The 12,904-nt window shown below is 42.2% G+C and overlaps 1 protein-coding gene across 1 annotated transcript in view; it reads left to right on the top strand.

The window, feature by feature from the left end:
- The window catches only part of LOC138503499 (embryonic protein UVS.2-like), an 80,944-nt gene that overhangs the window by 30,617 nt on the left and 37,423 nt on the right, over positions 1-12,904 (top strand). Inside the window, exons 12-13 of the mRNA XM_069623280.1 lie at positions 2,484-2,599; positions 6,099-6,324. Of these exons, the coding sequence (XP_069479381.1) occupies positions 2,484-2,599; positions 6,099-6,324 (342 nt within the window). The remainder of the gene's footprint in view (positions 1-2,483; positions 2,600-6,098; positions 6,325-12,904) is intronic.

Below are 12,904 nucleotides of genomic sequence, written 5' to 3'. Positions count from 1 at the left end.
ACCCACCAACAACTCTGTGCAAGTAGGCCAAACTCTGAGCGTTGGCTGTTGTAACGTCTGTGAGCCCAAGCCCACACCACAATGTGTGAGACTTGGTCTATGACGTGCGACACTTGATAACGTCAAAAGATGGCCAAGCCAAAACCAGAATTGTCTCTTGGACCACGGCTGGTTTTAAAAAACAAACTGTGTAAAGCTGATATTTTCAACTTAATCGATTCTAAGACATCATTCATATGCAAGAAACCCGGTCCACAGCCACCTTTACTACAGATGTCGTTTTTCATTTGCCAGCTCGGCAATCCCAAGCTGACATGGCAGCAATGCTGGAGGGTTGTAATGCATGATATCACTATCTGTCTTCAAAGCAACGTGCATAGTAAGACAGAGTCTTTACAAATTGAAGTCAAACATACCAACTTTCCATCACTGTGGTTAATCAATTTTTATTGGGCTCCAAATTACAAGGAAAAGGGGCGTCTCTTGCCTTACATTCAATCTATTGAGCTTATTTTGCACCTTTCTGCGGGAACAGCCCTCTCCTTATAATGGGCCATGATTTCAACCTAAAGCTAGGCAAGTAACTGAATATCCCCTTCGTACCTCACTCCTGGATTGCCCCATGACATGTGTTAGGCTTTTTGTATTGGCTTTCCTTGGTGTCACTCTAGGGTATTTGTTTTCGTTGGGACCAGCATGTCATTTTGGGTAAGATTCATGAAGTCTTGATTTGAAATGAGTCTTGCTCCTTCTACATGACCAGCCTTTCTTTGTTGTGTAATTCTACGGTCAATCGGAAACCTGGCTTATATTTTCATAAGATTCAGTGTGTTTGGAGGATTAGAGTAAGTGATGTTTTAATGACCCATTTGTTGTACATGAGTTGCATGTATTGTCCATCTTTTCTTATTTTCGCCATGTCTGAATATTTCTGATGCGAGATAGAAATGTGTGTTGTGTTGGAAAGACATGACTGTGGACAGCATTTGAAGCAATACACATGCTTTACCTCTAATGTTGTAAGGTAGGGTGTGTTAGCCACACAATACATACATGTTTCTCTCTTATCAGAAAGATTAAAACCCAATAACCTATATTGTTAAACGTTTATCGAGAGAAACCCACCCCTTCAGACTATCCACTTGGAGAGGAACAACGGTAATGCATGAGAATATTAGAAGAAAACCATAGTGCCCCCTAAACACAACTTTTATAAACTTTTTAAATACAACAATCATCTTGTTAAAGTTTCCACTTCTTTGAAACTGTTTTTACGTACTCTGAATTGTTTGTTTGGGTTGGACCTTCCAGCAACCTCTCATACATTCAATGTTCCCCATTCAATTAGGATGCAGTTAGTTTGGGCTATTACGTTTATAAGCCAATGCTACTGCATTAGATTACAGATAGAGAGGAATGACATAGGAGGGGCACAGAGTCTGTAGATGTTGTTTGGGATGGCCATGCTAATCCCTAATGCCATTCCCACCCATGTCTGCCTCTGCCCGCCCAAAACACCTCCTCATCGGAACTCTTTGAGCTCGCTTTAATCAAGCCTTACCATCAGACTTTGCATTCGAAGTGCCTGCCAGCAGTCTTCTTAGAGTTAATGGCCCTCATTACAACTCAGGCGTTAAGGGTTAACGCCACCGTTAACCCTTAACGCCTGATTCCCACCTTAACGCCTGCTTTTTGCAGGCGTTAAGTTCCATGGTGCTAAGGCACCTTGGTGCTAATTACGGCACCGTAATTTACGGTGCCGTAATTAGCGCCTTCCCCACTCCCATTATGCCCTATGGGGCAAAAATGGGAATGGGGAAGGGAAAATGGGAAATGGGGATTTACCGCCCCACTCACCTTGTAATGGGGCGGTAAATCCGCCATCCACCATGGTGTAAACGTAGTTTACACCATGGTGGTAAAGTTGGTGCACTTAGCACCTCAGTTGTAATGAGGGCCAATGACTTAATTGGAGCTCTAAAGCTACTGGAGTAATACAAATGTCAACCAGGTCTGCTTTCAGCCAATCGATTTAAAAGCACTCTGAGTGTCCTTCACTAAAGACCTGTTAAAAACAGGCATTGGCAAAGCCACTGAAGTCCTGTTTAAAACAAGCACTGGCAAAGCCAACATTTTTGGCGTGGGCATAAGTTACACTGCTATTAGATGCACAGGTATTCTCACTATTTTGCACCTGCCCCCAACAATGGCCAGCTAACAGCACTGGGGCTGTGCCTGGCAAGTGCCATTCCCATGCCTCGCTGCAACAAGGCACACAGAGGGTGTGAAATGACAATATTGTCCTGCTCAAGAAGACAACATAAATGCTCACTGGTTCCAGTTCAGATGTTTCCCATTATGTCGTTCTTCTTTATTCGAAGACCTGCTCTTTACCAGCAGAGATACCCGGAAATCCTCCATGCACTTCCAGAAGAGGAGATGCATTCCATGGCAGTTCTACTCAACACCATTTTTTCTTACAGATCTCTGCAGAACTGTGCTCAATGAGCCGAGTGGCACTATCACTGTCAACTCAAGGACAGTGTTACCTGCGACTGGTGGCAGCTGCCTTTGGTTAATCCGCATCACGGATGGTCAGGTAAAACACATATATAAATGTATTGTGTTGTATTGCCTGTGTGTGGAAAGAAGTCCTCCTGCCACATTTTACTAGCATGACCGTGCTTTGCATTGAGACAGATCCTGAATGAAACAAACGTATGTACAGATGCAATTCAATATAGAGTTTTAGATAATACAAGCCTTTTTACTGAGTCATTCATACCTGCCAAATGTAAACAATGAAATTCTAACTCCAGGTCTGAAGGAAGTTTGAGGGGATAATGTAAAAAAAAGGTGAAAAGGCCTCATAAAATGCACCACTTGCCATTACACAGAAACTATTTTCCTGCAAAAACATTTTCACTGCATTTTTGCAGCACCGCAAAGTTTGCTCTAGTGGTATTTCGAAATGGTATCAGCAAGGGGGCAAACTTTACGCTGGTGCAAGAATACCTCAAAAATATGTCTGTTTTTGCACCAGGGTAATGTTTGACCTGGTGCTTATACCATGCCAAACTGCACTTGTCATGGTGTAATTGTTTTCTAATATGTCCCAGTGTATTTAGAAATGGGGCAAACATTGCCTTAGAGCTAATACTGTGCAACTTTGCAGTTGCACCAGTCCAACATTTCTGTAATCTGGCCCAAGGTGTTTAAGTGACTGGTGGTTGTCAGGATCCCACATATAGGCCATACATGTTGGGGTCACTCAGAACTATTTCTTGGTGGAGAGGTCTCATTCACTGCTAGTTTTATTTCAAACATATGTCTTGTTACAGTAGAATTAGGATCTCTTAAGGGTACCAAGGTGGGCAGAGAAGAACCAGATGATCTGAACTTAAGATGGACAAGGGACCATATAAAACTCGGGATATGAATCAAATTAATAGTGCATGATTGATGGTGCAAAGAGGAGAAACAGGAATGTTTAAGGCCTGTTAATGCATGCTGGAAGCTAATCCCTTAATATTCCACACATGGGACGAAATACCTGCATTGGCAGCCTTTGAAGTGAATTAGGAACGGACGTTTGAACTTGATCCTGGTTTGGATCAGGAACTGATGTAACTTCCTCAAAACAGGAGCCATGTGTGCCCTCTGGATGGTGTTTATAAGAACTCAAGGAACAGCATTTTGAAGGGTATCCAGTCATTGTTTCGACAGGAATTCTGCCAAAGTACTTTACTTCGACAGAATTCTGCTGCACAAACTCATGGAATTATATGGGGAGGGGGCAAGGGTTTTAAATGGATGGGGATGGTCTGGTGTAGGGGGAGTAGTGTAAGGAAAGAGGTGTTTTGAGGAGTTTGGGCGGAAAACCCCAATAAAAAAACTGTGAGTTTTATTCGGCAGAATTCAGGTGAAGCAAAATACTTTGGCAGAATTCCTGTTTAAAAAAATAGAATCTTTTCAAGAACCTCAAGCTGGCTGATCGCCTGCTTTGACAAAGCTGCATATAGACTGTTGCAGTGTCCAATTGTGTTTCTATTATGGCTCTAGCTAGGACAGCACAACTGTATTCATAGATCAAGGGCTTTATCTGTCTCAAGATCATTAGATGGTAATGTACAGAGCTTGATAGACGTCCTATATCAGAATCTAAAGAGAGCTGAAAGTTAAATATTACACCTAAAGCCTTTGCCTGACCAATAACCTGAACTGTACATCCAGATTCTTGTAGGGCTATAAATCTGGGAAGCCTCTTAAAGAATGAATAGGAGGATAGAATGAACAACATTTGTGTTTCTGATTGGTTGAGACCTAGCCAATAAGCTGACTTCCATTTCGCACTGTCTTGGAACATCTGAATAAATGTTATGTTATTGTAATATGAACCTGATAGCTAAAAAACTATTTGGGTTTCATTGACATGATTCTGAAAGCTGCCACCCGGTCAGTCAAGAGATTGTGAAGCAGTTTTATGTATTTATTAAAAAGCAATGGTGAGGCACCTCTGGGTCCGAGGAATATTCCTTAACCTTTACTCTTGATGTTTTATCAGACATGAATAATGTAAACCATATCAATGCAGACTCTAATACGTACTCCAATAATGGCAGAAATTATTTTAGGCGATTCGACAATATAGTGTGGTCTAAAGCGTTGAACACAGCTTCCAGATCCACGAGCATAAAGATGAACGTGTGTCCTTTATTGAATATCTTTGAAGACTTAACATCCAATAAGGCCATTTCAGTTCATCAATTTGGCCTGAAACTTGACTGCCTGTCTCCAGGTCTCATGTACTTTTCCAAGTAATCTCGAAGTTGAATTTTGGCAGCCCATCCAACAGTTTCAATATAAAAAGGACACTTAAGATAGCTCTGTAGTTCAGTAAAGTTTCGGGATTCAATGCTTTTTAAGGAGAGGGGTTATCCACACCTCTTTTAAGTGTCTTGGATAGTAGATGACCGAAAAATGCTGTTAATCTGGTTTATCGTTTGATTATCAGTGAGTTGAATGGATCTCCTATACAGATTGTGGGGTTCAGTCTCGAAACTGAGACTTCAGTTTGCAAAGTGTGCAAAAGTGAAGTCCTGCAACTTCGCCTACCCCTAGTTAGAATGGCTTATACAGTTGCATAGAACACACACCACTCTCATTTTTTGGGGGGGCATTTTTCCAAGCCGGCTTCTCCAGGTTCCTGCAGAAAGATATCTTCATCTTGAAAGAAGTTTTTACTACCTCTTGCCTTTGCAACTAGTATGCACTCTTCCTCTGTACGATCAAACTCAGAGGGGCCAGCTCATTGCTACCATTGTGCATGCATTTGTTCATGAAATATTAAGGGGACTATTTTTTGGGGGGTTAGGGGAAGGGCTGGAGGGGGTCTAGAAGGGCTTACTCTTTCGTGATGTTGTTACACTTGCCACCATTCTTTGAGTAGTTGAAAGTATAGCATCAAGCTATAGTTTGGACTTGTGCACACCACGTGGATGTGCCAAGTAAAGCAGGGAAGAGATTATAAGGACATGGCAGCAGTGTAAACAGATTATATAAACTGAGAGTACTACATCCTACCCGACGATGAGAAATCTTAGGGGCTGTCTTACTACCATTTATCTAGGTTTTCAGAGTTTCCGGGTGAGATGAATGTTTTGTTGGGTCACCAATGTTTTCTTTTTGTAAATCTGTTATAGCACCTTTTTTTGTTGTTAAAGATTATATTTGGATCAACAATCCAATGTATGTAGAGGCAGTTGGAGACACTATCCATTTTTATAACAAGTTTTAAGAGACAACTCCAAAAAATGTGTACCTCCAGTGCCCCTACTGGTAACTGTGAGCTCACACTATGTAAATGTGTAACTGCATTTAAGTTAGGTTGTGTCCAAACCTTTCAAAAACACAGATTAACAATGTATGAGCTCTCTGATTAGAAAGCAAAACATTTTGTAGCTATTGTATTCTGATTTGTGCATTTCTTCTAGACAGTTTGTGCGATGTTAATTTACAAAAATCCCACTTAAATTACAATTTTGTAAAACAGGGGAATCAGAATATAGAAATGACTTGTTTCCTATTCTTCCATTTAGGTTTTCCTGTGGATCGATGATTATAACATCCAGTCCTCTGCTGGCTGTCAGTCCAACTATCTGCGAGTTTTTGATGGCAACAGCAGGAGTTCATCTATCATATTGGACAAGACCTGTGGGCAGGGCCTTGGAATCTCACTGTTGGCCAGTGATACTACCATGCTGGTAGAGTTTGTCTACAGTAACCCAAGCACATCAAACAGCTTTAATGCGAATTACAATTCAGGTGAGACTAGTGTACTTCCTTAAATCTCATTTTGGCCAATTTCCTCATAAAGTATATCGTCACTTTTATGCTTAGAAGTAGACACCCAGGAAAGAGAGCTTGTTTGTGCACAAAGTGTTAATCAGAAACACAGCAGAGGACTCTTTTCCATTCTACAACTTTCCGTATTTGTAAAAATCTTGATAAACCTCAAAACGGCCAGACATGTTTTAACAGTGTTCTGTTATGGCCCTATATGCATGTGCAATCTGGGAGGTTTGGTACATAGATATGAGACAATCATCTTGCAATCTTTTGGGATTACTGTCTCAACACTAACTGAATATCTAACAAGTTGGCCCTGTATCGGGTTTGGTTGCTCACAAGAAAGAAGCTGCATTAGCTGTAGCACAGCTCAACCAGAAGGGAAAAGATATTTTAATAAGACTAATTAAAACTTGTGACCAGAAGATCTTCCTTGGGGTTAATTGGAATCTGTAGTTAACATTGAGTTCGATGATGTCTAGACTTACTTCTAATATAACAATCCTGAGTCATGGAATAGGCAATGGAATGTGATCTATATTATCGTGCCTGATTATATTAGTCATTGATGGCATGCTGTGATGAATTTGCTTATATGTAAGTGAGATGTACGTAGTCATGAAATTTACATTTTTTTAACGTCATTTTATTACACTGTTTTAATGGTCTTCTTTTGTTTTATCTCATAAAAATTGTTGTGTAAAATTGTCTTATTTCTGTAAAGTTCAATTTGAACTAATCACAATAAAGATTAATAATAATAATAACTTGACATACACGCCCCACCCAACATCGCCATATCATTGTCATGATTTCCATCATATCCTGCATGCCAGGGTCTAGCCTACGCCTGAAAGGCCTTCCAAATGCCCACCTGGGGCTGTGCACTATTTGCGGCATAGAATAGTGCTGCCCCCCCAAAGCAAGGCTCTAAAGAAAGTTGGAACTTTGTGCTTAGGGCAAGAGAATCTATTATCCCTGTGGGTCTACCTCTAGATTATATATGACCAGTGCTTATTGCATTGTGTGTATGATAAATAGTAGATGCTATCAATTGTTTCCCTACACAATTTTATCACTAAACCAAGAAGTATTTAAACTGGCAACATTGTCTTTTACATTCATGAATAGAAACACATTAATAATGCTCTCACTCGCTTGATGAGCATGTATGCATGTATATTCTCTTTTAGAGCTAATATATAAGTATTACAATTGTATTTATTTGATATTTATGGTGCAAGGTGCAACAAGACAAGAGGGGGGAACAGAGATGACAAAATGAAGTGGCCCTACTAGGCTTTGTGGCATTGGGATCGTGCAAGTGCAGTAACAGGAAGTGCAGGGGAGAGGAGTGGCGGGAAGTGGCGGCAGGTCGGAAGGGCCCATGAGAAAACGAGTGGCAGGGGGGGGCAGGTGGACAGAGCCAGGGGAATGCAGAGAGTGCAGGCAAAGGAAGGTCCACAGGCTAAGTGTGAGGTAATGTGATGTAAGAGCTCTACGGGCGCAGGCCCACCCAGTCAAGTGCAGGAGGAGGGTGCCTGGAGGCTAGTGCAGAAGTGGAGGGGGGCAGAGGGGGTCTAGGGAGACCAAGTGGAGCGGTTCACTGGACATGGTGGGCCTGGTGCCCTGTAAGAATCTGAAGAAACCAGGCAGCCAGTCAAGAGGCGGACAGGGGGATCAGCAGGGGAAGGGGAGAGAAAAGGAAGGTCTCGAGAAGCTTCCAGAATTTAAGGAGATGCAGCGCAAGTCTGAGAGGGGCAGGGAGGCCATTCCAAAGGGAGGCACCTGCAGAGGAGAGGGATATATCCCCCACTCTCTGCTTGGAGAAGCGTATGATTGCAGAGAGTTGGAACTAGAAGTCTGAAGGGCTCTAGCAGGAAGGTATTTAGGGAGAGGGAGTTGGATGTAGCTGGGTCCAAGGCTGCAGAAGGCATTATGGATGATGCAGAGGGTCTTTGACCTTGATCCTCGGAGCAACCGAGAGCCAGTGGAGAGATTTTAGGGCTGGGGAGATGTGGTTCTTGCGCTTGAGGCCAATTATAAGTCTTGCAGTCCTATTTTGGATTAGCTGAAGGGGGTTAAGGGAGGAGTTAGGCAGATTGAAGAAGAGTAGTAGTAGCAGTAGTACAGCCTGGAGAGGACCAGAGCTCTGGAGACATTGAGTTTCTGGGGGACGATAAGGATAAGGAAAATGCCTCTTAGGAGGTGCAACTGAAATTGGGCCTTGTTGGCAAGGTCTCTGATGTGAGGAGAGAAGGAGAAAGAGGAGTGGAAGATGACACTAAGGTTTTTTGCCTCATAGGAGAGGGAGGCGAGGGGGGCCATGGAGGGGGGCCAGAGAGTGGGAGGGAAAGAGGGATCAGGAGTCCCAATGGAAAGGATCTGTCTTACTGGCATTAAGGCAGAGATTGTTAGCAGTGCACCATGCCTGAATAGCAGACAGGCAGTCAGGAATGAGAGAGGAAGAGGCAGAGGAAGGAAGCTTGAAGGAGAGCTGTGTGCCATCTGCATAACACTGGAAGTTAGGAGAGAAGGTGGAGATCAGATACGGTAAATTTTGACATTCTTCTAACCAGACTTTCGTGCATAGCGCAGAAGTCGGACTTAGCCAGTCAATGGTTTAGATCTTTTCTGTCAGACCGTGTGCAACAAGTTAAGGCATGTTCATATTTATCTGAATCTTTACCTATCAGATGTGGAGTTCCACAGGGCTCATCCCTGTCTCCAACATTGTTTAACTTGTACATACGTCCATTTACTTAATATTTTTGCCAGGTTTAATTTGTGTTATCATTCTTATGCGGATGACTTGCAAATTTACGTATGACTAACACAGCCGGCGGTGGCAATTGTGAATGGGGAAATGTGCTGAGAAAATACAAACTTGGATGCAGGAAAATATGCTCCAATTAAATCCATCCAAAACGGAGATTATTGTCTTTGGTTCCAAGCATACATTAAGTAAATAATTGGACTCAATACCTTATCCTACCCTGTTTGGACAAATTGCTGATTACACCCAGACAATAAAGAATCTTGGTATTATTTGGCAATCATGCATGAACGGCAATTTGCAGGTAAATGCGATAATAAAACTCCTGCACCCACTTATTTCTGAGAGGGACCGCCCTATGGTGGTGGGTTCTCTTATAAATACTAAATTGGATTACTGCAATGCCTTGTTGATTGTCCTATCCAAATACCAACTTCAACGGCTCCGGGTAACAAAAAATTCTGCAGTATGATTGGTCTTTTCGCTGTCTAGGAAAAATCCAATATCATGCTTTTGGAGGAGCCTACATTTGCTCCCAATTGAAGAGCAAATACCGTTTAAACTGCTATGTTTGGTTTTTAAATGTATCCATGACATCGCTACTGCTTATCCAGTAGCTAAAATAAAAAAATATAAACCTTCTCAATCTCTGCATTCCAAGGATAAATGTGTGATGGTGGTACCCTGTTCCCGAACTACTATCTGGGGTGAGAGATGTTTTTCTGTGCAGGCCCACAAGCTTGGTTGCGGATATATATCTTTGTCAATTGGATTCCCTAACCATCTTTTGTAAACATATAAAAACATACCTGTTTGTCTAGTATTTCGATTGTTTGGCTTTTTTTGAGTCCTTTACCAGCACTATCTTAATATCTGTGCCTAGATGCAGTTCGCTGCCAGGTCCTCTTTGAGATATGCGCGTTTAAAAATGTATAAATCAAAATCATATCAGATGGGCTAGAGGGGCCAGGTAGATGTTGAAAAACCAAGGTGAGAGAATAGAGGAGAGAAAAGGGCCTGCAGGTGGAGAGAGGGACAGAGGAGAGAAAAGGGTCAAGCTGAACCTGGCAAGGTTGGTCAGAGAGGAAGGAGGTCAACCAGTCCAGAGCCAGGTCTGCCAAACAATAGGCAGTTCCTAATATTAGCAATAAAGTATTTGAGTAAATATCGAGCCTCCTAATATTCTATTTACCTCTACAATGTTAAAACTATCTATAACTTGTCAACAATGTGTGTGTGTACCCTTTGTGGCACAGTAAAACGAAATATCATACTTACAATTGTGATGCTTAGGATTGGCAAGCCAGGGAGCAGGTGACCTTATCTGACAATTCCCCGAATAGCCCATTAGGTAAAAAGGTAAACATCTCTGTCTGCAAGAATTCCTCTCATGGCTCCTCTTTTCTTTGATGAAGCCACTTATCCTGGCTAAAGAACTATGAGGGACAGCACGGGCTGTCTTTGGATGCTGGGCCAAAACCTGTACCATGCTACACTTAGTGATTCACCATCACAGGGAAAGTTGAAAGCTTACCTAAGAAAAATACTACTTTGTGTCTTAATGGAGTAAACATGGAAAAGAAAACGACATGTTTCAAAAATATTTGAGCAGAATTTGGAAAAACTTGCAGTGCCATGAGAAGTTTACTGGATCAGGGTGAAGGCATCTGAGAGATGTATGTCTATTGCTAAAAAAAAAAAACCTGTAAACTGCTCACATGTTGTTGCTATTTTCTTTGCTTGAATATTTTACCACAGAATGCGGGGCGAGACCCGTAATACCCCACCCCCCACTACCGCTTTCCACCGCTGAACCCACCAATATTGCCATACCCCAGCTCACCATCTACATTTTGGTGCTAACATTCAATCAAAACAAATTATCAAAATAAATTGCCATTTGTTTGGTCAAGCAATATACCCACTACCTCTTAACGGTGTTTGCTTCTTATTTCTAAAGCAGTTCAATTTAAAATTTAGATTTGCCTTCAAATTATTGAAGTAAGCATTCAAAATTAGAATTTGGAAATATGACCAAGTGCCAATTTTAGGCACAAGGATTAGAATTACAGTCCTGGCCTAGACATTAAATGTTCTGCTTGCTCTTTTACCCAGGCAGACACGTTTTATGGGATCAGCTGGTCCTCTAACCTTTGCCCACATCAGGATCTGTAGTTGTGTAGACTCTGTCCTCTTCAGAGAGAGAAGTGGATCCTTGCCATCTGAAACAGCTAGTTTATAAAAGATTAGGGCCTCCCATTCAGTCCCCCTGTTTCCCTGTTAACCAATTCAATTCTAATGAATGGGTGTCATAAATGTAATCAGTTGCACTGACTGGCTTCTTAGTTGTCATCAGATTGAAGCCAACATAACTTTGTCAGCTGTGTAAGTATAATCTGGCATTCACCTGAGAAAATGGAAGTAAATGTCCTTGACCAAAGAGAACAGAACAACAGCTTTGCCCAGACGAAAAATATGTATGTATGTCTGCATGAGCCTATCTCTAACCCTCTCCAATCCAGAACAGAACCGCAAGATTTATCCTTTGCCTCGAGCCCAGAGACCAATCTCTCTGGTGATGCAATCTCTTCACTGACTCCCCATGGCTGCAAGGATCAAGTTCAAGACCCTCTGCATTATTCACAAGGCTTTCTGGGGCCTGGGACCTACCTACCTGCAATGCTGCCTACCTAAATACGGGCCGTCACAAGCCCTCTGCTCATCTACCTCCAACCTTCTGCGAGTGAGCCGGTTCTCCAATCAGACTTGGAGGGAGATCCTTATCCTCAGCAGGTACCTCCCTCTGGAATAGCTCCCTGCCACCCTCCATCTTGAGCCTGATCGTCTTAAGTTCCGAAAAAACTCCTTGACCTTCCTCTTGCCCTCTTCCTTCTCTCTCCCTCTACCATGCTAACCTGGTTCTCTTCTCTTTCCCTCTATCCCTCCTCTTCCTTACAGCTTGCTCACTGATTGACTGATGTACCTCAGAGTCTCACAGGTCCCCGGCAAATCCCCCGCCAGTCCTCTCTTGCACTTGCCTTAGGGCCCTACACCCCACCCACACTCACTGCATTTGAGAAATAACCCAAGAGAGTGGCTATCTCTACACTTATCCCAGTCTCCACCAACCGGGTGCACTTGGACTTCCCCCCCCTCCCTGCGACCCTCTGTGCACTTGCACGATCCATACGCTCCATGCCTGAAGATTGTCTGTCTGTTCTCCCTTGTCTTCACCTTTAATTGCACAGGTATAAACTGCAGAATACCTGTCAGGCCTATTTGCTGTATCTCAAACTTGTTAAATGTATTTTACGCACTTACTCTTCCTGTGAAGGCTATTATTATCTCTGATTTTCAAGGGCTCTGAGCAACTGTTTTTTCCCCCCATGTTCCCACTCTCCTTTAGCTCTTTGAAGCACTTTCATGTGTATAGGCACATTATAAATAACCCATACCTGTTCGTGCCTGTTCAATTTTAATTCTCATTAACTAGCATGGACGTTTGCCATTTAATTATACAAGCAACTTCAGATTAGGGCTTGTAAAACCCCATTTTTAATTGCAACATATTAACATCTGCTTCTTGTAACTGACAGTATATCAGTGAGCATTTTCTCTTTGCATGACATCACTTTTCAATATGGGACATTTGTCCGTTTTTTTTATTACCCACATCTCAAAATGAGAATTATTTAAACTGGCTATTTTATAATTTACAAAGCAATTTATAAAGTTGTGCTATGCATGAGAATGTCACAGATTAAATTACCACATGAATAA

The sequence above is a fragment of the Ambystoma mexicanum genome, chromosome 11 (genome assembly GCF_040938575.1).
Source record: "Ambystoma mexicanum isolate Mex_15411 chromosome 11, UKY_AmexF1_1, whole genome shotgun sequence".
NCBI classification, from domain to species: domain Eukaryota; kingdom Metazoa; phylum Chordata; class Amphibia; order Caudata; family Ambystomatidae; genus Ambystoma; species Ambystoma mexicanum.
Note: the sequence above shows the minus strand (reverse complement) of the source record. Positions and strands in the feature narration are given on the sequence as shown.